This window comes from Leptosomus discolor, chromosome 3 (assembly GCF_034619465.1).
Source record: "Leptosomus discolor isolate bLepDis1 chromosome 3, bLepDis1.hap2, whole genome shotgun sequence".
Classification (NCBI taxonomy): domain Eukaryota; kingdom Metazoa; phylum Chordata; class Aves; order Leptosomiformes; family Leptosomidae; genus Leptosomus; species Leptosomus discolor.
In genome coordinates this window covers 42,506,026-42,530,831 of record NC_141393.1, presented here as the reverse complement: position 1 = coordinate 42,530,831, position 24,806 = coordinate 42,506,026, and the positions used below count along the sequence as shown (strand labels likewise).

The following is a 24,806-nucleotide window of genomic DNA, read 5'->3' as shown; positions in this document are numbered from 1 at the left end:
AAAAAAATTGTTTGAGTTCTGTGGTGAGTAAGTGTTCCAAAGTCAAAGGAATGAGACAAGTGGTATATCTCAACTCTATTCTTCTTAACCTGTTTACCAGGACATCCAGAATTAGCCTCTCGAGTGGCTGTCATCTTCCGGTCTGTCTAGTTGGCTTTTCCTTAGAGGGACAGAGGGAAGGAAAGGAGGTGTAGGAAACAATGTAGTTGTTAATATGTTGAAATGTGTCCAACAGTGGTAAGGAAAGGGGGAAGTGTAGAGAATGTGGGAAGAGGGTGAGGACTCTTTTTGTTATTAATCGCATCTCACCCTTTCCTTCGGGATTATAAATCGACAGTAGTTGAAAGTTGCAAACCACAGTGCAAGGTTGTTCTTGCATGGTTGTTGCGTGGTCTTTGAGGTGCTCTATTTAAACTATTAGAAACAAAGAATGCTGGCTTGTTGCACACTTCTTAAGATGTTCTAAATTCAAGGAAGCTCAATGAGCATTTGTTTGAAGTGAATATGAAGCTCTGGTCTGCAAACAGGTTTTCATTAGGAGAACTGGCTGGCTCTCGCCTTTACAAAACAGATAGCACAGCCCTTTTATCTCATTTTGGTTTGAAACTTACTACCAGAGTCTAGGATGCCAGGTGCCAGGCAATCTTGTTCAGGGGTTGATTTTACATGCCCTTAGATGTATCCGGAAGTGAAGGACAACAATCAGTCATGCCTCCCCCCTGGTTCTTTCATCACCTGCTCCTCTGACAACACCATTCGTCTGTGGAACACCGAGAGCTCCAACATTCACGGCACAGCCCTGCACCGCAACATCCTCAGCAACGTAAGATCCTAGGTTGCCCTTGGGGTTGCTCTTCCTCACGCACAGGTATTACCAAATTAAGGCCCAAACTTCTTTGGATCTCTAAGTCAACACAAGCTTCTCTGTAAACAGAGCGCAAGACTGGTAAAATGTATGAACCTGAAGAAACATGAAAGGAGTATCAGGTGGAAAGACAGTTTGTCTGAAATGGTCCTGGGGACTATTGCTTTTTCCGTAAACTACCCAAGGATTCTCCAAGCTTACTTTCTTCCAAAATGACTCATGCCTTATGCTTCAGGAGAGCTGTTTCTCTTTTTCTACATCTCTGTAATGTGTAACCACTTTAAGATTTGTTTGGAAAAGGTGCAATCAATGAGACAGAGGTTTGAGAGAACTGAATGAGAAACAGTTCACACTCACTTCATCTACATAAGAGGGAGGATACTCATACAGAACAGTGATTACTTATGGATGTTTGTTTTTGTTCTTAGTTGCATTGGAAGATTTGGAAGATCCATGGGCACAGCAGCCCTGACCTGCCTGTTCTCAGTAATCTGCTCATGGTGGAAAAAACTCCTGTTTTTTGTGTCAGTTCTCAAAAGGCATGGGCTGACTTGGATGATCCCTAGAAGTCTTTCAGGTTCTTGCTGTGTCCCCTACTACATTGTAATCACTAATCCCAGAGCTTGTCTGTTGTGTGGGTGATGCTGTTAGTTTCTAGTTTGAAGGGAAATCTTTTGCAAAGGATGATCATGAGACAGCTGTGAAACTTTCATAATACAATGTGAAGGGGCTGAGTGCTTCCTCCTAGCTAACAGATTCCACCAATTATAGCATTACTGCCAATGAAGTGTATATGTTGGCCAGGAGCGCAGTTTCTAAGGCAGATGCTTCACTTTAATATGTTGTAATTGGTTAATATTTCCGGGTGTATTGTATCCCCAGGACTTGATGAAAATCATCTATGTGGATGACAACACTCAGGTACTTTTGGACACTGATTACAACTCAGTGGGAAGTGCAGACAAAGCTGATGCACAAGTGATGGATACAAAGGTGGGGATACGTACTGTCTGTGTGAGTCCCAGTGGGGAGCATCTGGCCTCGGGGGACAGGATAGGCACTCTCAGGTAATGCCATAGAGCTTCTTGTGCAGATTGCGGGCTGGGCAGGTGTGAGATTCAAAATCAGATCTTGCTAATTTTATTAAACGTACCGAAATCAGCCGTGTTGTGTTTTAGGATATATGAGTTGCAGTCTCTGAGGGAAATGCTGAAGGTGGAAGCCCATGACTCTGAGATACTATGTCTGGAGTACTCCAAACCTGACACAGGTAAATGCAATTGAGCTTCTTCCCTTTTGCATATGAATGTAGCATTGAGCAAGTCAGGGTGTCGAGCCATGACGTATCAGAATTTTCAGTGGTAAGCTGCTCCTGGATTTCAGAGCAGGTTTGTAGTGTTGGGCCAGACTTCGAAAAAGTCTCCTTTCTCATACTTTTCCGTGGAATATTGTAGGTTGAGATTGAAACTTGTTCTGTCTTATTATAGTGTGAAATCCAGGGGCGTTCCTTTGTGTCCATCCATGCAGTTAGCTACAGTATAATGTTTTGTCCTTAAGATGGCTTGAGAACCTGTTTTAAAATAGTGTCTGGAAGAGCAAATGACTTTTTGGGAATCGTCTTGAATGCTTTTTAACTTTCTGACAGGCTTAAAGCTCTTAGCCTCAGCCAGTCGGGATAGATTGATTCATGTCTTGGATGCTGGAAAGGACTACAGTCTGCAGCAGACCCTGGATGAACATTCTTCTTCCATCACTGCTGTGAAGTTTGCAGGTAGAGAATCATGGCCTCCCTCCAAAGCTGGCTTTGAGCACGGCTGTTGTTCCATTGTGGCTGTAAAGTAATTTTTACTGCTTAAATACTGGGTTAGGCCAGGCTGAAGCTGCAGCTGTTTTTTCATCTTCTGTAGCTGCATTCCTAACAGAAAGTGATGTTTGATGACGCTTGCTTTCTTTTCCCTTTTGTTTTTTTTTTGCTTCTCTTCTTCCTCCCTGCTGAAAAAACCTCTCCTGATTGAAGTCCTCAGCATTTCTTTGGAAAGCTGTTTTCTGTAATGATTTACTCCCTTTAACTGATGTCAGATGGCTACACGCTGTTCTTAGTGAGGAGAATTGTGGAACAGTCAACCTCCAAAAAAATCCTCAAACCCACAAAAAACATTTTGGGATTAACTAGTAACAAGTAAATTTGTCATTGCAGACCACTATAAGACTTTGAATTCATGGTAACGGAGCACACTGCATCCCCAGCGCTCAGTTACTACTGATGGCCAGACTTCAGTGCAGTGTATTGTGCTGTTGTCGAGAACAGTGAGGGTTGGCTGCTCTGCCAGGGGAAGCCAGTATCCAAGGCTGACAGGAAGGCAGGCAAAGGTAGTGGCCTCACTGGCAATGGGAAAGTCCCACAGTACCCGAACAAGGTGGAACAGATCAAATCCAGTGACAGTACCTAGATCCAGCCAGTAGTCCAGATCACCAGACAAATCCATAGTGATAAGACAGGTCAGTAATTCAAGGTCAGGATCAGTCTGGAGAAAGTGAGCAGGGTCAGCCACAGTTCAGTGCCTGCCAGGCAAGGCCACAGCACCAAGGCAGGTTCAAGTTCAAATCAGGAAGCTGAGTCCATGGGTCAGGGTCAGGATTTGGATCAGAAGGGTACGTGGCCAGGCACAGGTGTGGCTGCAATGCTACTACAGTGTAACTCAGTTGGGGTTCAAGGATGAGAACCTCAGTTTGAAAGTAGCTCCCAAGTGAAGGGACCTTGCTGAAACTTCATAGCAGAGGCTCCCCAAAGTCACTGTGAGGCTTTTTCAAGTTTTTTTCTTGAGGACCTCCAAGGCCAGCAAAAGTTTCTCTGACAGGTCTGTTTTGTCAATGAGCTGGCCTTGAATGCAGCCAGCTAAACTCCTCAGAGATGAGGGAACTGCAGTCAAGGCCTGGCAGTGAAGGCCTTTATGCTAGTCTGTGAGTTAAGTGCAGTTGTGCTCTAAGTGGGTGTAGTTCAAGTGGACTTGTGTGATATTAGTTCCATTTTCATTATGTGGAGTTTCATCACGTGTTGCTTTGCTGAAAGAGCAGATTGGTTATGAAAGAGTGCTAAGGGAAGAAGGCAAGCCTGATCCTGCAGTAAGAAAGGGCAGCAAGAAATGTGGGACTGACTTTGAGGACTGAAAAGGCCTGTTGCCTGTTTTCAGCTCATACTTGTCATATTGCCATGGAGTGCTGTGGCATATGGAGAATAACACGTGAGCATACTGTTGAGGGAGAATACAGAATTACATCCTAATCTGTTGTGTAAAGCCTCCGTATTAAGGTCTCATGCACTCTGAGCATTAAGAAATGCTGTCCCTGAGAAGGGGCTTCTGTTTTGCTGCAGCATCCTGCTGCTTGGGTAGGAGTCAGTCTTACCTAATCAGGACTGCAATAAATGAGCAGCGGAATAAATTGAAACATTTCCTCCACCTTGTATCTGTCTTTATCTTTTGATCTGCTCCTGCCTTTTTGTTCCAGCCAATGATGGGAAAGTGCGAATGATAAGCTGTGGGGCAGACAAGAGCATCTATTTCCGCACTGCGCAAAAGGTAACCTTGTTACAGCTTTTTGTGCACTTTTTTTTTTTAATAATCTCTCCACAAAAGAACTACTTTAAAGAGCAATATCAGAGTTTCTGTATGAGCTTGTTGCTATTTCAGCCTCAGTGTCTCCCACTGACTCAATGCAAGAGATTACATTCGAATTGTTCTGTGAAGCATGCATCTGTTCCCAGCCTGACCTCTCTCAGCAAGATGCAAAGTAGAGAACTGTTAGGATATCTGCTTTTCTTTCACTGCCAGGGCTATTGTGAGGAGTGGTGGAGGAGTGTGGGCTGGAGGGGGGAGTTCATTGTGCCTCCAGTCCCAGCTGCTCCCAGCAGACCTGGTTAGTGGGAAGAGTTGGTTTGTGCTGGCTGTGTGAGAAGACTGATCTGTATTTAGAAGTTTTTAATAATGGGTTAACTACTTGATTTTGACACAATCTTTACCCACATCCTTAGACAGGAGAAGGTGTTCAGTTTACCCGAACACATCACATTGTTAGGAAGACCACTCTGTATGACATGGATGTGGACCCCAGTTGGAAATACGCAGCTATTGGATGCCAGGATCGTAACATCAGGTTAGTTTACTTCTTGTCTTGAAAATATTTTACAGTCACAAATCAGTTGGCCAAGGCAGCCCCATCTCCATCACTGTTCCTTTAGGTTCTTTGACACAGCGTTTTCAGACAGATCTGAGGCCTCACCTCACACTCTGTGAGGTTGAACTCTGCCTTTCTGCTCACTGATAAAAAGCTGTGGACATATGCAAATGCACATGGGACTCTTGGCTTCTTGCTGGGTTGCTCTGCAGAGCAAAGCATTTCTACTGGGAGTGCAAGTGTGCCTTCCTTGGCACATCATTGAGCTGTGGGGCAAGAACTTCTGCGCTGTGGTATTTTTTGCTTTTAAAGGTATTTCTAGTGGGAAGCTGTGAGGTCCTGTGGAATGGCTGGGAATCTAAAACTGAGCTAGATGTGACTGTCTTTGGACAAGTGGAATCCATTCTCTGCTCCCTTTTAATCCATTTCGCCAATCTGTCTGCTTCTACCTTCAAAGCAAGGGAGACTGTAGTTGCGTGTTGCCTCCAGTTGTATCTGACTGAGATGCTGAGAGTTTTGGTCATAGCTAAATACCACTACTGAATGTAATTTGGTTTTGAATTCTAATATAAATAAAGGTTATTGCTTTCTTAACCCTTTCCTTTAGTTTGAAGGAGCCACAGGTATTTTTATAGCAGGGAGGACTGACTGAAGCTTATTAAGAGGCATTCCTGCTATATGACCATTAGCCATTACAAGGCATGGCAAGGTTTTCTCCCTCCCTTCAGTGCCGTGATGCTGTACTTGTTTTTGATTATCAGCTTGACGGTCAAGCCTCAATTTTAATTCAGATAATCTGCTTGATGTCATATCATCCAGTTGTGGGCCTCTACATTACTTTGGAGGTTGTTTCTTGAGCCATTTAAATGATTGATGGATACAGTTCATAGAGATCATTTCTCCACTTCCTGTGGCTTGGCCCAGTTCCCTGTATCTCATGGGTGAGGAACAGAAAGAGAAAAGGATCCTGGTGACAAGAGCCACAAAGCAGTACCTGGGCAAAATGAGCAACGTTGTCTTATGTTGTCCCCCCTCAGGGTTTTCAACATAAGCAGTGGGAAGCAGAAGAAGCTTTACAAGGGATCCCAAGGTGAAGATGGCACCCTCATCAAAGTAAGCTGTTTTCTTTCTTTCTTCCCTTTTCCTTTTTATCCAGCTCTTCTGAATGCAGCTCAGGGCTAAGAAAATTAAATACGAATCTGAACAGAGTAACTTTTTTTGTTGTTATTATTTTGCTTGCTCCATACTTTGTCTGTTGTCCTGCTGCTGCTTCCTCCTACCTCCATCCTTAAGGGCTGGTAATGTATTTGGGTTCCATCAGGCTAAAACAGGAACAGAGTCAATGAATGCTGAGGTTGACTTACAACTTCTCTGTCTTATTTCTGAAGTGAGCACAGCAGGAGCAAGTAAAAGCAAGTAGAGCTGCACCAGTATCTGTCAGGAGATGATTTAGTCCATTTTCTTTCATCCTTTACTTACTTCTCCAGAGACCTCATTCTGGCTTTCTTGACTAATTTCGTCAGGATTTCTAAGGTGGAGCTGCCTGTTGATCAGTGAGAAATCAGAGGGCAAATACAAGTGAAACTCTTTATGAATTGATAAAATTAAGTAGCATCTGCCCTGAAAAGCCCATATTCTTTGGGTCTTGGAGTGCTGGACAAGCCCAGTACCGCTTATTACAGACTTATTGCTGCTTATCAGACTTACATGAATGGAGAGTCTGTTCATGTTTCCCACCTGCTGAATGCATCCAGGCCATGGGATAGGGTAGCACGCCTGCTTGTGCCACTCTGGGTTTCCCCTGGTAAACCAGGTGTGTTCAAGATTCAATGTTAAGAGTGATGCCACCAGCACACTGGGATGTGGAAGAATTGCATTCTTGTCTTTAAAGGGGGAAGACCAATTGACACAACGAAAATATCTCTGAAGTTGAGTTGCCAAACAAGCTTCTTCATTGTATTTGTTTTCACTGATAATTTTTCTACTTTTTAAATCAAATATTTCTGTTCAGCTGCACAGGCCAGTGTTGTTATTAAGGGCTGGAAGAAATGTCCTATGAGGAGCAGTTAAGGGCTTTGGGTTTGTCTAGTTTGGAGAAAAGGAGGGCTGAGGGGTGACCTCGTTGCTCTCTACAGCTTCCTGAGGAGGGGACATGGAGAGAGAGGTGCTGAGCTCTTCTCCCTGGCATCCAGTGATAGGACATGTAGGAACAGTTCAAAGCTGCACCAGGGGAGGTTTAGACTGGACATTAGGAAGCATTTCTTCACTGAGAGGCTGGTCAAACACTGGAAGAGACTTCCTAGAGAGGTGGTCTGCCCCAAGCCTGTCAGGGTTTAAGAAGCATTTGGACAATGCCCTCAATAACATGCTTTAACTTGGTCAGCCCTGAATTGATCAGGCAGCTGGACTAGATGGTCATTTTAGGTCCCTTCGAACTGAAATAGTCTAGTCTAGTCTTTTGGTGATGGGTGTAAGTAACTGGGTAAAAAGGGAGAGGAAAGCAAACGGCTTTGTTCAGTGTCACTTCTTCTGTTTTACAGAGAAAAAAAGGTTCTATTTCTCTTTGCCTATTATAATTCCTAAGTTCTTTATAAGCTAGAGTAATGAAAATGAAAAATTGAGGCTACGCTTTATTGCTGCTAAGCTCAGGTGCTTGATTGTATCTTTCTCAGACCACAAACCATGAAATGTTGCTGGGAGCTGGATTTTTTGGTTTTAATATCCTTTATGTTTTTGGTTTTTTCATGTGTGGCTTAAGTGGGGAATCTCAATTATTTGTAATGTTGCTTTGTTCATTTTTAGGACAATTATGTAACCAAGGGATTATGATTGTCTCTGGAATTTAAACTTTCTTGGCATGCCATTCTGCGATCATAATATACATTGCGGTTTAACAAGTAGAACCCAAACAGTGACACTGGAAGCAAATGACACAGCAACAAAATAAATAAAACCAAAAAAAGTTACCATTCTTTAAATACCATTATCTCCCTCAAAACCAGACATTTTCACTCTCAGTTCCTTAAAGTTTTGCAATTTTGCAAAGGACAAAGCAGCACATTTGGTGACAGCAGCTGTATTTGCAGTGTAATGCTGCTTTAGACCTAGTGAGGCATTTGGAGGGGCTTTTAGATTTGATCCAAGATAAAGAAACAAATAGATGTATATGAAAAAAAAACCCAAACCCAGAACAACACAAAAATGGGAGTTGCAAATGCTGGAGATTTGCCAGCGTCATTATCAAAGGCAATTTCTCGGCAATGTTGAGATCTCGTTTGTTTTCTCTCCTCAAGATTGGAGTCTTTTAATATTTCACTTAGTCTGTCAGCTCTGATTATTTTTTGTGGGGGAAAGTGGTTTTTGGCATGTGTTTGTTTTGTTTTGTTTTGTTTTGATCTTAAGATAGAAGAAAGTCAGACCCAGGTGGTTAAAAGGAGGTAGGAGAGAGAGGTGTAAGACTGTCCATTGATAGTGATGCCTTCACAGTCACAAAGGCATTTAATGTAAGTGCCTTTAGTCTCTGATTAGGTTGGAGATAGTTTTAACAGATTAGTCAGGTTGGAGATTTGTCCTGGGATATGCTGGATAGCCTGATACTCAATTGGAGTCCTGTGGGAGTGACGTGCATTTTATTCTGTTAACTACTATGACTGTCTTGGGTATTCTGGACCATTTTCATGCGGTTTGAAGTCAGTTTCTCACCAGGTCTTCGCACCTTTCTTATCTCCTAAACCAGGTGCAAACAGATCCCTCTGGTCTGTATATTGCAACCAGTTGTTCTGACAAGAACCTCTCCATCTTCGATTTCTATTCTGGCGAGTGTGTCGCAACTATGTATGGACATTCAGGTAAAGCACGTAAACTTCTGGAAATGCATCTTTTTTCTGCCGATGGCTATATAGTAGAGTCTGATACTAGTCAAAGCTTTCTGAAGGTTCTTCACCACCAAAGTTTACCCAATGGCTATTTTGGAGTAGGTTATATTGGATGAAGTTGTAATAGCTTAATTCATTGCAATTTCAACTTTTTTCAGACTGCATTTTGCATAGCAAAACACAAGCACACACATGCCTGTCAGGCCATGTATTCCTTTACACAGTTTTTCTAATACCATATAAGGTAGCCTGTGTTTTTTCAGCGTTTATTAAGTTCCCATACGATATACCCTCAGCACCTACCATGCAGGGGCTGTTCTAGTATAGGCAAAAAGAGACTTCAGTCCGTGTGCTTATTTTGCCACGAGATATCTTTTTTATGTGAAGCCTAGATTCTTCGTTAAGTGGTTAGGGTAATTGGGGCATATTGATCTGTGACGTGTGTTGGCTTTAATCAGTATTTGAGTTACTGAGCACAGATAGGCTATTTAGCTAATGGTCTGCCCACTGGAATAATTCAGGGAAGGTTTTTTTTTTCTTGTGCTTTATTTCACACAGAGATTGTAACTGGAATGAAATTCAGTAACGACTGCAAACATCTGATCTCTGTTTCTGGTGACAGGTAAGAGGCGTTTCCTTGTTTGTATTATCAGCTCATGCCATCTCACACTGAATTTAATGTGCGTCCTAAAGGAAGGTAGATATTTTTTTTTTAATGAAGGATGTTTTATGACTTCCAAATAAACCTCAGAACTTTCTGAATCCTAAATGTGTGCCATTGGCAGAGCTCACAGAGCTTATATTATCCTCCCAAGGAATGAGATGCCCAAGTGAAGTACTTCGCTTGTGGTTTTCTGAGTGGAGGTACTGTTCCCTGCTGGAAAGGAGACAGGGGTGTGGCCTTTTTCCTTACCAGCCTTCAGGTCTGTAATGTAAGGCAACTTGTGATATTCTGACTAGTGCCAAAACTTTGTCTTACAGTAGTCCTGTTGGTGAGGTTTCATCAGGTGAATGGGCCTGTCTAGCAGCAAAAGGGACAGGCCTGTCACCACTCTTTACTCCTGTCCATATGGTCCTCCTACCCACTCCCCTAAGTCAGCTGTGGTGTGGCTGACCCCTCATGAAGCTGATTCAGGTCACTACACCAGCACCACACCACACCGCACCCCCCCACCCCCCCCAGCTAAGTTTTCTGCTGATTTAGTGAGCTAAATCAGCTCACCAAAAGCTTAAGTAATCACCAGACTGAGCCCAAGGGGAAAAGGAGAATATATGCCTAGTATGATGATTGTAGAGGTGAGCGGACCCACTACTTCTGGAGTCAGGGAATGCTTAAATTAGCTGAACTGAACAAAATTTTTCCTTTGAGAAAGATGGTTCCTGGAGTGCTATTTCAAGGCCAGCACAACCCAGATTCTCTCTTTTTCTTTCTCTTTTCTATTAATAAAACACAATTGAACAGGAAAAAGAGTTTTAGAGGGTCAATTGTTACAGAACATACAATATATCACCTTAAATCACATCAGTTCCTTATTTCTGTCTTTCAGTAAAAAGTAAATAATTTAGTTTTCCTCTTTCTTTACCTTTCACTTGCGTGAATAGATTAGGCGAAAAGTTGCAGAAGTGAGAGTCCTTTTGTGTGGATTTCTAATAAATTCCACAAACATTGAAGGTTTGAGGTCCCCAATGATCCTTCTGATTTAGTGCAACATTCCCTTGTTGACCATTTCTATGAGCGAAAGGGTCATTTTCTTCACTAAGGGTGTGGAGGAGGTGGATGAGAAGTGAAGAAAGGATTCATGAAGAACTTTGCTGTAAGGAGATGAGAAAGCCTGTTTTTCAAAGGAGAACAGGGAAAATGGTCTGTTCACACACAGCAGCATGTGCAAAGAATAAAACCGGGAATAGAAAGAAAAATGGAGATGAGGAAGGGCACAGGGAGGGGGAGACCCATGTGAGAAAAGTACTGCAAGGGGAAAAAACCAACAGTAAAAGGGATAGGTGGGAGCATGCTTCTGTAAAGCTTTGTGTTGAATGCTAATGTATTTACAAGCTCATACTGTTTGCTGCTTATCTGTAGGTTTGATAGCTGTGGGGGTGGGATAAATCAACAAGCCAGATTTGCTTTCAGAATTTTGGTTCCTGCTTTTCAGTATTTTCTCTGGAGCAGATTATGTTGGTTGTTAGCTTTGAGAGAGCTGCTGCTTGAGGGGAAGCAGCTGGCTGCCCCGGGTTGCCGTAGTTCCCAGATGCAGTGCCTCACCACTTTCTCCTGGCTGAAAAGCTGGGGTGGGAGGGTGATGGAGTGTTCACTGTTGGTGGGAAGCATCTGTGTGTGACTTCAGTAGCTGGGAGTGATGCTGCTGAGCTTTGTCACAAAGGGAGTCATGCTGGGTGCAAGAAGGGAATTTTTAGTTTTTCATTAAAATCTCCACAGACTGCAAAGTGGGGTTTCTGTTTTCTTTGTTTGTGGTATGGAAATAAAAACTTTTAAAAATAACTTCTTATGAGAGGAAAAAAATGGAGACGATGCAGTCATTCAAGATCCTGGCGCTTTCAGCATTTGCCTCAGGTCAGAGGGACCAAAGTTCATGGTCGTTGTTCAAAATGGCAGAACAAAAGGTTTTTTACAGACATTGAAAACTCCTTCGTGAATTGGAGGACCCATGAGTATGGTGGCACTGATGGTTCTTGAAGAACTGGATTAAATCCTCTTTGGATTCCAAAGTAGTGTGGAGGATTTTGTAAGTGATAGCAAAAGCACGACCTCTGTGTCTACATCCATGTAAGTATACCCAGCTAGACAGGAAAGGTGGGTAAGGTGAAAAGAATTAGTTAGCGCTGAGGTTAAATTTAAAAGAAAATGCTGGTCATTTAGCTTTCTAGTAGCAGAAGGTGAGATACAGTATTCTCTAACATGTTGAGGAAGTTTTTTTTAAAATTGGTATTTTTTACCCAAATTTCTAAAGAAAATTAGACCAATGAGATCACACTGTGTGTTCCCTCTCTCAAATGCTTTTGAATCCATTGACCAGATCAAATCAAGTTCCTTTGAAGTTTCCTGGAGGGAGTCCAAGTGAAATATTAGGAGCACCCTGACTGCAAAAAGTACTGCCACATAAACTTAACCATTATTACACCATGGAGGCTCCATGGGATGGCGGGCATTAAGAAGGCCTTGCCAGTGGGTGTAGTTGCAATCAGAGGCTGCAGCTTAGCCACTGTTAGAGGATGCAAAGGACATCTGTAGGCTCCACTTACCCTGCGGACCGTGGAGGGACTTGTTATGGCATTTCCTTCAGCAGCTAGTCAGATAGTCAAATAAAGTTAGAGGATCAGAGATGAGTCTGTGCAAATGTCTCTGCAGTTGCTGTCACCCACAGAGAGTCTTTGCCAGGCAGGTTTTACCCTTTTGTCATGAGGCTTGTGATGGGATTGAGTTTCTGTGAAGCTGTTTCTGCGTATGTCTCTCCCTGCCACAGACAGAAGGGCTTTTGCTTGCCTCTGCAGTGGGAATTGATAGTATCAATAAACCTAATTGAGACTTGGCCTCAGCCTCTCCTTTCCCTCTTTCAGCTGTATCTTCATCTGGCGTCTGAGCTCGGAGATGACCATCAACATGCGGCAGCGACTGTCTGACATGAAGCAGAGAGGAAAGCAGGCAGAGAAGTCTCCTCAGCACAAGACAACTGGACTCATGAGGTGAGCAGAGTAGACTAAGGAGAGGTGGCTGGCTTTACAAAGGGTTTAATGTGAAAAGCGTGGCACTAGGATTCAACTGTCAGGTTTCTGCTGTCTTCACTGATAGTACCTTCCAAAAGTTCTCTTACTCTTCTGTTGGATTTGCCATGGGTTTTGTGCCCCCTTTTTGGGTTATAGACTGATCTTCCAGACAGGCTTACTTAGTGTTGCTTCACTGAATGCAATGTGTATGCAATGCCTCTTGTGTCTTAATTTAGTTTAATGGTGTGGTCAGAAGCTTAAATAAGCAGTTTATCTAGCAATATTGAGGATGGTACACAGCATCCTACCAGGGAAGCCTTGCTCCTTCATGAATAAAGTTCTCTGGATCTAGGCTGAATGTAATTTAAAAGCTATTTTCTGCAGTGTCAATACTGAAGTATACCTGTGAGCTGTATGAGTTTAGCATGTTGATCATAATTCTGAAAGAGTCCTTACAGTTGTGCTGTTTCTTTGTTGACTATTTTCCGGAGGCTTTGAAAAAGGTCACCTAAAGATAATTATAATATAAATAATAAATATAAAAATCATTTCCATGGGAAAAGTTCTTGGCAGCTAAATCATATTATTATTTTTTGCTTGGTAAACAGTGTATCTAAAAACAGACCACAGCCTACAGACTGAATAGATCTAAATTTATCTGGTGACCTTTCTTTAAAAAGAGATGCTTAAACACAGACTGTATTTTAAACAGAACAAGAGTGACAGGTGATTATGGATTATTAGTGTAATGTATTTGGTTTCTCTGTAGTTAGTAAGTAGCTGAGACTAATTTGATTGTTAGCAATGCAGGAGAGAGTCCTGACTGAGCTGATAGGGGATCAAAGTGGGGAAAAAAGGAAAACCAGATTTTTTTATGCTACGTCCCACAATTTTCCTCCTCCAAATGACTACAAATTGAGTTCTGAATATGAAAGTGCCAAAGTATTGGAGGACTTACCACACTGGTTGTTGTGTTGAGTATCACAGGGACCTTCCCACTCCCTTTGGGAGCAAGTAATGTTGAAACAAGTCTGTCTGCATAGTTTCATTTGGGAAAGTCTTGATCTGCTCATTCTTGAGCAGAGTCATTCTTGAGTCTTGTCTAATAAGTGCTTTTGGTAATGATGCTGAGAGAACTCAGGAAGTGTCTTTTATAGCCAGAATTCTGGAGCTGTCAAGCAACGTGCTTTTTATAGCAGACTCTCCATTATTCCAGCAGCTGCAGCCTTACCCTACCGAGGCTCAGCCTGTGACAGATAATCCCAGTCCTCTTCTGCATTAGGTGAGACTTGTTTCCGTCACAGACGCTTGCTGAAGGGCGGTGTTATTGCCACGCCAAGCCCAGAACTTTATTAAACTTGTTTGGTAACCTCTTTGCAAGCCTGGAGTTTGCTTGTTTGGTCAGCTTTGAAAGCTTGTTTTCAGTTTTGATCAACCTTTGTGGTCACTGGAGATCAGCAAAGCATAACTCCAAAGCATTTTGGATTGGGACTGAATATGGAGGAAGAGCCTATTGGACCAGCATTACTGAGGTGGGAGAAGGAAAACTAATGAACTTGAGTAAGATTGGTTTTCTAGATGCCCTGTACCTGTTCTGGTTGTGTTTTCAAAGTCTGTCTGTGTAGATTGCAGTGGAGAGTTGAGTTGTACCTTGTGGTATAAAACTGTTGTCTCAACAGGGCTCACAGTAGTATAGAAAGCTCTCTGCCTAGTGATATGTCATTTGTTCTACTAGATTTTCCGTAGAAGTATTGCTAGAATTTGGTGGGGGAAGTAATGTATACTGCTAGTTCCATAGTATGAGTGTATGACAGGATGAGAAATCAAAATAATACTGGGGAAACAAAAGTAAGCGGAGGAGACAGTGAGGAGCTGAAGATTTCCAGTTTAGGACAGTGCTCTCTCTGTCCAGCTGCAACTGGCAGGGCAGGGATTGGCCCGGGTGAATAACATCTGGAGCATCAACACACCAAAGATGCCTTTCTGGTTCAAACCCGTGCTCCATGAAGCCCAGAATTCTGCCTGTGACAGTGGCAATGGAGATGCTATTTAGCGAGACACTGTGTGAGCCTTGCTATATGGACCTTTGTGGTCCATTTGCCTCATGCTTGATTGTTATATCAGGGATGTTAGGAGGTACATCTCTACCTGTTCCCTTTAGTATTTGGTCTTGGGCCCATTGTCCACTGAATTTATGTAAATCTTTTTTGAGCTTTGTAATATTGTCTGCCTCTGCAACCTCCTTTGGTGACAAGTTCCTAGAGTTCACTGCTGTCTGTGGAAAGAAGGACTTTTTTTGCCTCTGTTAAACCACACTCCTGGTAGTTTCTTTGAAAGCTCCCTGCTTCTGAATATTGTGAGCTTTGGTGAACTACCATTCTGCATCTGACTATCTGTAGTCCCCATAGTTTTGTAAACCTTTATAATAACCTCTCTCCATCCAACCTTCTCTCCAAACTGAGGAGTCCCAGCCTTTTCAGTCCCTCAAAAAACTTCAAGAGGGGACTAAATTTTCTCCTCTTGAAGGATTTCTCTGACTTGCCTTTATGGGACATTGGATTATTTTGGAACTACTCTGACCTGTTTCTCCATAGTGGCCCTGAGAGCCTTTCAGTTCTGCCTCTGGTTGTAGTAATTGCAGATGTTTGCTTTTCTCTCATCTGCTGAACATGAGGAGCTTTGATTGTTCGGGATAATAGAACTTGTACTTGGCTGATACTGCTGGTACGTTTTGGTTTTGAGGCATTTATGTTTTCAGAGAAGGAACCATGTAAAGGCCTTTTAATAGGGTTTTGATTTTGATCCAAGTATGTATTTATTGTTTAGAAAAGCTTGTCTCAACTTTTTAGAAGAGAAGTTTTAAATTGATTTTACTGTGGAATGTTTGCAGGGCTTATAGACGTTTTGGCTGAGCATTTATATTTTTTATTTTAATTTTAAAAGTCACTTTTTCTGTGACTTTCACTGAACCTCTGGTATGAATAGCAGGAGATAGAAATGTTATCCAAGTTAAATTGTCTAAAACTTACATGTGTAAGCTGAAGAAGTACTGTGTGCTGTCAGTTATATTTGGAAAGAAGAGCTCCTTATCAAATTCCCAGTAGTGAGGCTTTGGTCCAGTCCGGGAAAGCTGTGTGGTTTCCAGGGCCCAGAATGGGGCAGGCTTTTGATGCCAGATCAGAAATGGTGCCTGGGTCTCTGCTGAACTACTGCAATTATAACACCAGGGAAACTTTGAAGTCAGCAGCACTGTGATCTTTCTGTGGGGAAAAGCAGGGTAATTTTCTTTTTAAAACCCTTAGGCGTTTGTGGGCGAGGGGAGGCTAGTGATTCCTATCACATAGGGTGTTACAGTTTCATAAATATGCCCCTAAAGCTGAGGGTTTGAATAGCACAAGATCAGAGTGTTACTGACAACATACCTCTTTACATTGATAGTTGCCATTCCTGTCTGGTTTGTTTTGTTTTAAGAAAAGAAAAAAGAGTTGAATTCGGGACATACAAAAGAATACAGAGTACCTGATATCAGATGTCTTAATACTAGAACTCCATAAAGACATGTGGCACTTTTAAGTCTATATATGTGTCCTGGCAACTTTCTAACTGAAGGTCCTTACCTGCTATTGACCCTGTACTGGCAGACCCTTCAGAAACTAGGAGCTGACAGTTCCTCAGCAAAGGAAGAAGACAAGATAAAGGGCAATTAAAATGCTTGCTCTAAGTGAGTCACATGATCATGAGAATTGGACATGTCTGTACATGCTATTCCGGAATAGCTACCCTGAAACATTTGTTCTGGTATAATGATGTTTTGTTGGGGTTTGGCTGAACCTCCTCTCAACAGGAATTCAGCAAACCCCAGAGGTCTTACTCCTTCACTTTCAAAATGCTGTCATGTGGTGCTTATTTGGAAGCAGCTCCTGTGCTTGAAACCTCACCCTACATTATTCTTCCTTCATCTAATCATGAACAAGAACTGAGGAAGGGTTTTGAGGAGATATGTGCAACAGAGGGGCTTAGATGAAAATCCGAAGTACATAGAAGAAGGCAGGGAATGAAAGAAGAAAGTAGTGAAGTCCGAATTGAGGGATTGACTTGGGCAAGCACAACAGTTAAAACCCTTAAGACCTTGTGAACTTAGGTTTCATTTTCAGGAGTATCTCAGTTTCAAGTCAGTGGGCCCAAGATCCTTTAGAAAACTCCATTCAGTTATCTCCCTTCAGGTCACAGAACTGAGTTTGAAAAGCATATTTGAATTGTAAAAAGGAGGATGTGGAAGGGGGACATGAATTTTTGTTGGGATAATGCAAGATAACCTTACATTTGTATCAAACACATGTGACTTCGTAATTTGCTTGACCCTTCCTGTGAGGTATGAAAAAACGCCCATCCGACTTCCAAAATATGTTTTGCATTCTCTTACTCGGCTCCTTTGAGGATATTGGAACATACTTTTTTCCCTCTTTCTAATTTTGTCAGTCACCATCTGGTGGACAGAGGCCATCTTTCTATTTGTAACATTAAAGCACATTGATAGCAATCCTCGCTTCTCCATTTACACCAATGACAGTACATGCAGGACTTTAGCAAACATAACCTTGCCTTGACGTATCACCTCATCACAGTGAGGTATTCAGCCAGTTAGATGTTAAAATGTCTAATTATCCAATCTTTCTTCCTCAATAAACTCCTCAACCATGATGAATACAAGCAGAAGGATGCTATCAGAGTTACCAATACAAAGTTAATATTGCTTATATAAATGGCATATACCTCATAGGGTGAAATGTGGCATAACTTCAAATGTACTATGGTGCTTGAACTTTGTGGGAATTCCCCTGCTTAGACACAAGAACTTGAGAGTGACAAGATGGACACAAGGAGACAGTAGAAAAGGTGAAGAGACTGACAAGCTCAAATGTCAAAAGTAGATGAGGACGGCCAGCATGAATCTGTTCCAGTGGAGGACTCTGCAGGCTACAGTCAGTTTCACTCTTCTTTTTGCCAGAACACCTCAAAGCTCATCTGAAAGAGTTGAGTGGTTACTGTTCAACCACTCCTCATGAAATGGAAATTAGTGTTCTGCCACTATATGGGAAGCTAAAAGATTAAAGTAGCATAACTATTTCTTACCATGTTTCAATACTGCCTGCTATCTGTCAGCTGCAGGAGAAGTTGGTCCCTCTCCAGGCTGCTCTGTGTTTGGTGGATGAGCTAGTTTTATTTCATGAATAATGCTTGGCATTCAACACCCACCGGTGATATCCTGTAAGTGTCACTAATGATGAGTTTGGCACTCTAGCTCAGGGCCATGGAGTGGGTACTACTCAAATTTATTTGTTAGGGATTCTTCATTTGTTCAATTGTTGTCCAAAGTGGGTTAGTTCATTTGGTTCTGTTGACTGAAGTGGCGAGGGGAGGAAGGGGAAGAGGAGAAGAAAGAGGGAAGATGCGAGTTTGGTGTTGGTGAGTGTCCTTGATTGGTATTAGGGACTTCTATGCTGGGAGTGCCTCTGAGGTCTGTGTGGGAACACTTGACTGACCTACTTTGATTAGAGATCTGCCCAAAATATGTTTTACATTATTCCTTGTGCCCGAAGGCTAAAAAAGGCAGCATGGTGCTCTTACGGTGTGTGGGCTGTGCCTTCAGGTTCTACGTGGTGCGATCCTTGATACGAACCTGTCTTTTATGTGATAATTTGCCATAATCCAAATTGCTGTCAAACAGGGAATTTCTCTGTGACATTTTTGATGAGCAAAACAGTTCCAGAGAGGAAATGCTTAAGGGTGGGAGAAATATTTGCCTTTCAAATATGCTCTACCATCTTGACCTTATCAATTGGCGGTGTCTGAAATGCAAGGCCAGGTTTCAGTCCACTTGACTTTCTCAGACTCATTTAATTCTGTTCTGATTTCTGTCATCCTTCCACACATATGAGACGATTGCTGTGGCAGGCTCTCCACACATTTGTGTAGGGTTTAACTTGCCCTCTTTCTCAGAGATGGCTTTTGCTAGAGCGAGGGCTGTTTGGGAGAGTTTAGGCAGCCTGCTGAGTATGGATGGAGATAAGGTGGAGAACTGCCTGGTGTAAGGATTGAAATGGTGGGCAATTCTTGAGATTGACTGTAATACTCCTTCCAATTCCTGCCTCCCAGGCATGAGTCCATCTCTGCCCTGTCCTCTGTGCCTGCACTCTCATCAGACAGTGACAAAGATGGTGAAGATGAAGGGAATGATGAAGATGAATTACGTGGGCTGCAGTCTTTCCATATTCAGTCCAGCTGCAACACTGATAGAGACTCAGGTATGAATGGGAGAGGGACACGGACAGAGGTGGAGAAAAATAGCATGAATGTGAAGTGGGGAGAAGATGAGAGACACTGGCTTAGGGGTAACAAGATATGGGCAGAAAGAGAAAGACCAAAACAGAAACAGATGGATTGATACCAATGGGTGATCTGGAGTTGCCCATTCCTGCATCTGAAGAGGGGTACATTTCGGAGTTCTCTGGTTAGAAATTCAATAGTTAAATTGCCAGATTTCTTGTTAGTTCCAACTGGCCAAACAAATTTTGAATTAGTGGCCTGGGCTTGGGTCTACAAGCTGTTAGAAGTCCACAGAAGCCAAGAGAGATCTCGCAGAAGATTCTAGGTATGTCTGGTAAAACTTACAGTAGAGATTACCATTACTGATTTGAAGTATTTTTACCACAGATGATACAGTGTATTGGAGAGGTTTTTTTCCCAAGCCTTTGGTGGGCCACTGCACTGTGGCAAGTGTTCTGCAGTGGATCTGCTGAGTCAGTGAAAATCTTATATAAAACAGTATGTCTCCATTAAAATTTTGATGCAACGATTTGGTAGTCTGTGGGAAAGCCTGTGTTGGTAGGGGTCTGCTTGTTCAGAAGGTATAGGAATGCTGCCTTTGAGGAAAGATGAAGTAAGAGGTCTTTAAAAGGCTGGACTGCTGGCCAGGGAGGTCAACTATGTATATCTCTTTTTCCCTTTCCAGATCCAGACCTTACCCTCTCAAGAAGCCTTTCCCATTGGGAAATGAGAAGAGTGAGTTGCTAAACCTTCAAACTGTATCTCTTGTCATAGGGAAACTGGAAAAAAAATTCCCATGGAGACTAAAAACTTAATCGGCACTGGTGGAAAAGGTGCAGCTGCGGTGGGAAATGATTGAGAAGTCTCTGTGAAGAACGACTTGGGGATGGCAAAATAGAGCCTGGTTTGGGACAGTTTCATTTGGGATTTTTACATCAGTGTCTTTCCATCATATTTTATGCTTTTGCCCCTTCATTTCTGATCTGAATGTCATGTAGTGCTGAAGCTGATCATATACTTGGATCAGAGCAAGGCACTTAAATGTTCAGTTATGCAAGAACCGGCAACAAAAATATCATCTTTCCTTGATGCTTTATGATTAAGGGACGAATTTTAAGCTGTCTCACAGACAGCTTTGGGGCTTTTATGGAGATGGACATAATTGTGTTTTTCTTTTGGTCTTGTGTTTTCTCTCCTAAGACCATCTTTCTTTCAATTTCCTTCAGGCCAAAGAGATAGCGGCAATCCAGCGCTCAGAGGCACCAATGAGCAAGATGCCCCGGCAACGTGGGCGCTGGTCCCAGCCAACCAGCAACATAGAGATGACTGTGAAATCCATGCTTGACTTGCGTCAGTTGGAGTCTTTCTCGGTTTCCCGTTCTCCGAGTCGAGACTCGCTGTCTCAAAACAGCAATGGGGACGACAGAGAAGAGCAGGCAGATCTTCCTGTGCATATCAACAAAGTAAGGGCAGTACTACTCTGAGGTGATCTACTCTGAGTGCATCTGTCCTGCCTCTGTTTATTATTACATTAATACTACCTAATGCCATTCTTTGTATCTTTAGAAGTGGCTCTAAAAGCCTTCTAGGAAACTTGTTTAGATAACTCTTTTGTAGTTAGTACTGCAACATGTGACTGCCATCTTATAGCAGATCCATATGGGATCAAGGTTTCTTTCCAATGACAGGGAGGACCTCATGTTTTCTTTCAGCTCTTTGTTTATTTATGGCAAAAACAAGCTGATAAGCTGAGCTTGGAGTTATGGATGTGTACCTGATTACCTGTTAGCTTCCTCTGCTGAGGTGCGGTTTCTTGATTCCAGTAGCCACTGAAATGTGGCTCATATGATGCCCTTAGTTGTGCTAGATTGTTAAGTTCTCTTTAATCTTTCTATAGATGAGTCACTACAAGTAAATACGTGCTCGTACCTCAGAAAGCTAGTGCATGTTTTCCAGTAGCAGTCTGTCCTGGTGCCAAACTTCATTAGAGTTTTTTCTTCCTTTATAACTGCGTGACTGAGAAGAGGATTGGGTTCACTGCATGCAGTAAATCAGTGGTTTTCAGCTGTGGCACACAGGCTTCTCTTATCAGTCTATAAAAGGTAATGGAAGAACCTGCTGCCACATGGCTTACACTCCTGATGTGTGATTAAAGAGGGATAGGGCATCCAGTACTTTACCAGAGAACTTGCAAACAAAAAACAGAATAGGAAACTACTGCAATAGTCTGTCAAGTTTAGTAAATAAGGAACAGGAAAGGTGTAGTAGCACTGTGTTTTCTGATCTCAGATTTCTGATCATATTCTGTGCTGTAATGCATACTTTCTTGCTCTGCAGAGGACTTGCTGACTTAAGGAAAAACACTGGTAATCTCTGTAGTTTTCTCTCATTTTAAACCAGGTTGGCAGCTCAATACCTCCCCAAGATAACCGGTCTTGTGTGCGACCCCAAGTGATTCGGCTTGTGTCTTGTGAAGAGGGGATTTTCTCTCAGGAACTGGAACCTTCTGAGAGTGAGGAGTGTGTAATCTACCCTGAGCAAGATGAAATCCATCCCACAGACCCTAGCAGGTTAAAAATAAGCTCTCTGCTGTGCATGGCTTAGACGTTTCTCGTTTAGTTTGCTTGCAGCTTGTGTGGTAACTTGGATGAGTTGACTTACTGCCTGACTGATGCCAGGCATGTTTAGTTGGGAGTTTTGTGCCAGCCTGATGCTAAAGAAATCTGAAACTAAGGAGGCACCATTAAAATAATCTTTCCTCTGAGGAAACTGCACATTAGCAGCCCCCTCCAAATTTGTTTTTTTTTTTTTTTGAATAAACAACTTGGGAGCAGCCTTTTTTGCTTTCTCCCTTATCTGGATTGAAATAAGCAAGGGAAAACTTGGAAGCTGTAAAACCACCCAACAGTGACGTATACATGGCAGTGAAATGTCTGCCCAGGAGAAATGACAGGGCAGTATTATTTATGACAATTTCAAAGCTAATTGGGCAAGAATTTAACAAATGTAGTATGTGATGGCCCTTTTGTGGGAAATAAAGTGTCTTGCATGAGAGAGATGGAATTGAAAAGGGCACTGGAGACAGTGGAGACCTTTTTTCTTCCTCTGCTGTTTCTTCTGTTTCAGTTCTACTTCACTTAATTTTGTGTTTCACTCTGTGCTCCATGTTTTTTCCTTCCCTGAATTTTGTTCTTCCCGTCACATTTTAACCTGATGCTAATAGCTGTTTAATTTCCTCTGTCTCCTCCTGCTCTGTTACAAAGAGTGGGCTGATAGCTTTAGACAGGCTTTCATGCAGGAGTACGTGCCGAGATTTTGTAGTTGAAGCTGCTAGGTTTCTCCCAGTTTCTCTTTATTTACATTTTTAATTTTATTATGATAACATTTGGACAAAGCAGACTCATGTGCTGCTCCATCATGTAAGAAAGGCAGGCCCTCTGGTGATGTTGGATACAGACTGAACATATCTCAAAATATACAGAGTTTGCAAGCTTCCAGGAGTAATTGCCATTCAGTTCTGTTGAGTGACTTCTGCATCCTGCCTTGCATTGGAATACATCTGAAACCAAAGTATTTCATAAAGTGGAAAACTGAAGTCCTCGGGCATCAGGCAAAAGAACATTGCTGGTGTCATTTGACAAAATAAGACTCGTGAAATCACATCAGAAATTGAGAATCCTGACCTACGATACTGTATTTTTGTACGATGTTCTTCAGTAAATTAGTCTTGCTCAAACCCAGAATCTTCTCTATTTTGCAACACAGAAGTTGCTCAAAGAAGCAGGTCATAAACATGGAAAAAACAGTATATTAGGGCTCAGATCTATGGCAAACTGGAGTTTCTATCATGCAGATACAGGCCTGGTTTTAGTCCCTTTTTCATTACATAGAGCTCTACATTTGTTCCTCACCTGTGCTGGAAATCGAGCCAGGGCAGTGCTGTGCTGGTGCCTGGTAATCACAGGGAACTGACAATGCCCAGAAAGTCAGACAGTCCCCTTGAGACTTCACTGTCCAAGCTTAATGAAATGCAAAAAATATACTGTATAATGATGAGAGAAATCAACTTCTTTTTCTCTTTAAAGCCTTACTTTTGTAATTAGAGGTGTTACTAACACAGGTAAGCCATATTAAAGTTAGAATGTGCTTCTTTACGTGTAAAACAAATATCTCTTCTAGTGCTGTATCTTTCCTGTCTCTCTTGTAGTGAGTTCCAGGTAAAAGCATTGCCCCATGGGAAGTTAAGTAGAGGTTATCACAGTAATGGATGTCCAGACAAACACAGTCCTGACAGTGCCTGCTCTGTAGATTACAGCAGCAGTCGTCTGTCCAGCCCAGACCATCCGAATGAAGGTGAGATGCAAAGACATTTAAAATGTGTTTGTAAGTGATGTGGAACACTGCAGAAACTTGCTGGGGTGGTTCTGTGCCATGTTTATGAATTGTTATCCTGATCTCTAATACTTGATCCTCTTCATGAGCTGAAGTGAGGTCACACTCCTACTAGTCTTGCTAGTATTGCTGTAAAGATTCAGGCGTTTGAACAGGCACTTCAGTGAAGCCGCTGTAGAAGCAGGAGTTGGTTAAAGTGCAATTTCCTTGTGCACCTTTGGCTTTTACCTTGCTAGGTAAGGAGGCAGGCTTAGTATTGATTATCTCAGAGGCTATGCTGTTTGTGGGATATGGTAGATTAGAGAATTGCGCTTCATGCTGACCAACTTTTGCTTTAACATTGTAGGTTCAATTTGGCATCTTTGACAGATAGTTTTTTTAACCTGGATAATGTTACTGTGATTATGCTATTACAGCATTGTTTTTTTTTCCCTTTTTGCAGATTCTGAAAGCACTGAGCCCCTAAGTGTGGATGGCATCTCAGACCTGGAGGGAGAGGAAGGAGAGGAGGATGTGGGTACTAGCATGCCGGAGGGAGAAATCCCCCAGACACCCGATCAGGAAAAGTTCCTCAAGCAGCATTTTGGGACCCTGGGCAGTGCTGATGGAAAAGGTACAGCTCTCTGCTCGGTGGGGGGCTTTCTGAGGTCACTCCAAATTTGTCCCCTGTATAAATCAAACCAGGCTACAAGTTCTGCTGGGCTTTCGGGAGTGGGGAAAGGTTGTGTATGAGGGGGCAAAACTGGGGAGAGGCCTAAAGAAGAACGACATCTGTTAACTCCATCGGTCTGTGTGTAAATTTGTGTGGATGAGATTGGGGTCTTTGTCAGTTTGGTTTAAGTATTGTCCCTGGAATCCTGAAGAGCCGTTCGCTCGTTCCCGGACTAGTTTTTCGTGTTGTGTATGAAGGTATTAACTGTGTGTTCGCCCCCCCCATAGGTGACATGTAGTGGCCTCTAGTGGTATATTAAGGTATAACAAATGTCACAAAAGAAAAGGCTGAAATGCTGGGTGGAGGGAGGGAATAAGAGGAGACATCAGAGTGGCAAAGGAGCTGGTTAGTCTTTATCGACCAACTCCAGAATAAAGCGTATCTTTTTAGAATTGATAATGGCTGCAGGCAGCAGTATCTATGTGAGCTGTTTGTTTTCTTCTTTTTTTCCTTTTTTTTCTTTTTTTTTTCCTCCTTTGATTGGTTTGTTTTCTTCTTGATGCCAGTGCCTTACAGTCCTACAGGCAAGATAGGACACAAAGGGAAGCGAAAAAGGAGGAGACGTACCCTTAGGGAGAGAAGCAGTTTAAGGCAGAATAATCTTAAGTAGAACAGAAAAGGCAAAAGCAATGAAATTATTTAATTTTCTGTGGTTTTCACTCAAAAAATCCCCTTGGATATGGGGGAAGATTTGATAGTCTCTGTGATAAGAAATTGCGTGTGTCAGAATGTGTGTTCT

At 42.4% G+C, this 24,806-nt stretch overlaps 1 protein-coding gene across 4 annotated transcripts in view; it reads left to right on the top strand.

The window, feature by feature from the left end:
* The window catches only part of MAPKBP1 (mitogen-activated protein kinase binding protein 1), a 97,411-nt gene that overhangs the window by 64,417 nt on the left and 8,188 nt on the right, over window positions 1-24,806 (top strand). For 3 of the 4 annotated variants that reach the window (XM_086462112.1, XM_086462110.1, XM_086462111.1), the window contains 16 exons: window positions 677-823; window positions 1,748-1,932; window positions 2,044-2,135; window positions 2,511-2,636; window positions 4,373-4,443; window positions 4,896-5,017; window positions 6,076-6,151; window positions 8,775-8,886; window positions 9,472-9,535; window positions 12,490-12,615; window positions 18,793-18,941; window positions 19,649-19,698; window positions 20,190-20,426; window positions 21,364-21,533; window positions 23,171-23,316; window positions 23,798-23,968. In XM_086462112.1, the coding sequence (XP_086318238.1) occupies window positions 677-823; window positions 1,748-1,932; window positions 2,044-2,135; window positions 2,511-2,636; window positions 4,373-4,443; window positions 4,896-5,017; window positions 6,076-6,151; window positions 8,775-8,886; window positions 9,472-9,535; window positions 12,490-12,615; window positions 18,793-18,941; window positions 19,649-19,698; window positions 20,190-20,426; window positions 21,364-21,533; window positions 23,171-23,316; window positions 23,798-23,968 (2,044 nt within the window). Of the gene's footprint in view, window positions 1-676; window positions 824-1,747; window positions 1,933-2,043; window positions 2,136-2,510; window positions 2,637-4,372; window positions 4,444-4,895; window positions 5,018-6,075; window positions 6,152-8,774; window positions 8,887-9,471; window positions 9,536-12,489; window positions 12,616-18,792; window positions 18,942-19,648; window positions 19,699-20,189; window positions 20,427-21,363; window positions 21,534-23,170; window positions 23,317-23,797; window positions 23,970-24,806 lie in introns of all 4 variants that reach the window. The other variant, XM_086462109.1, reaches the window with a different exon arrangement.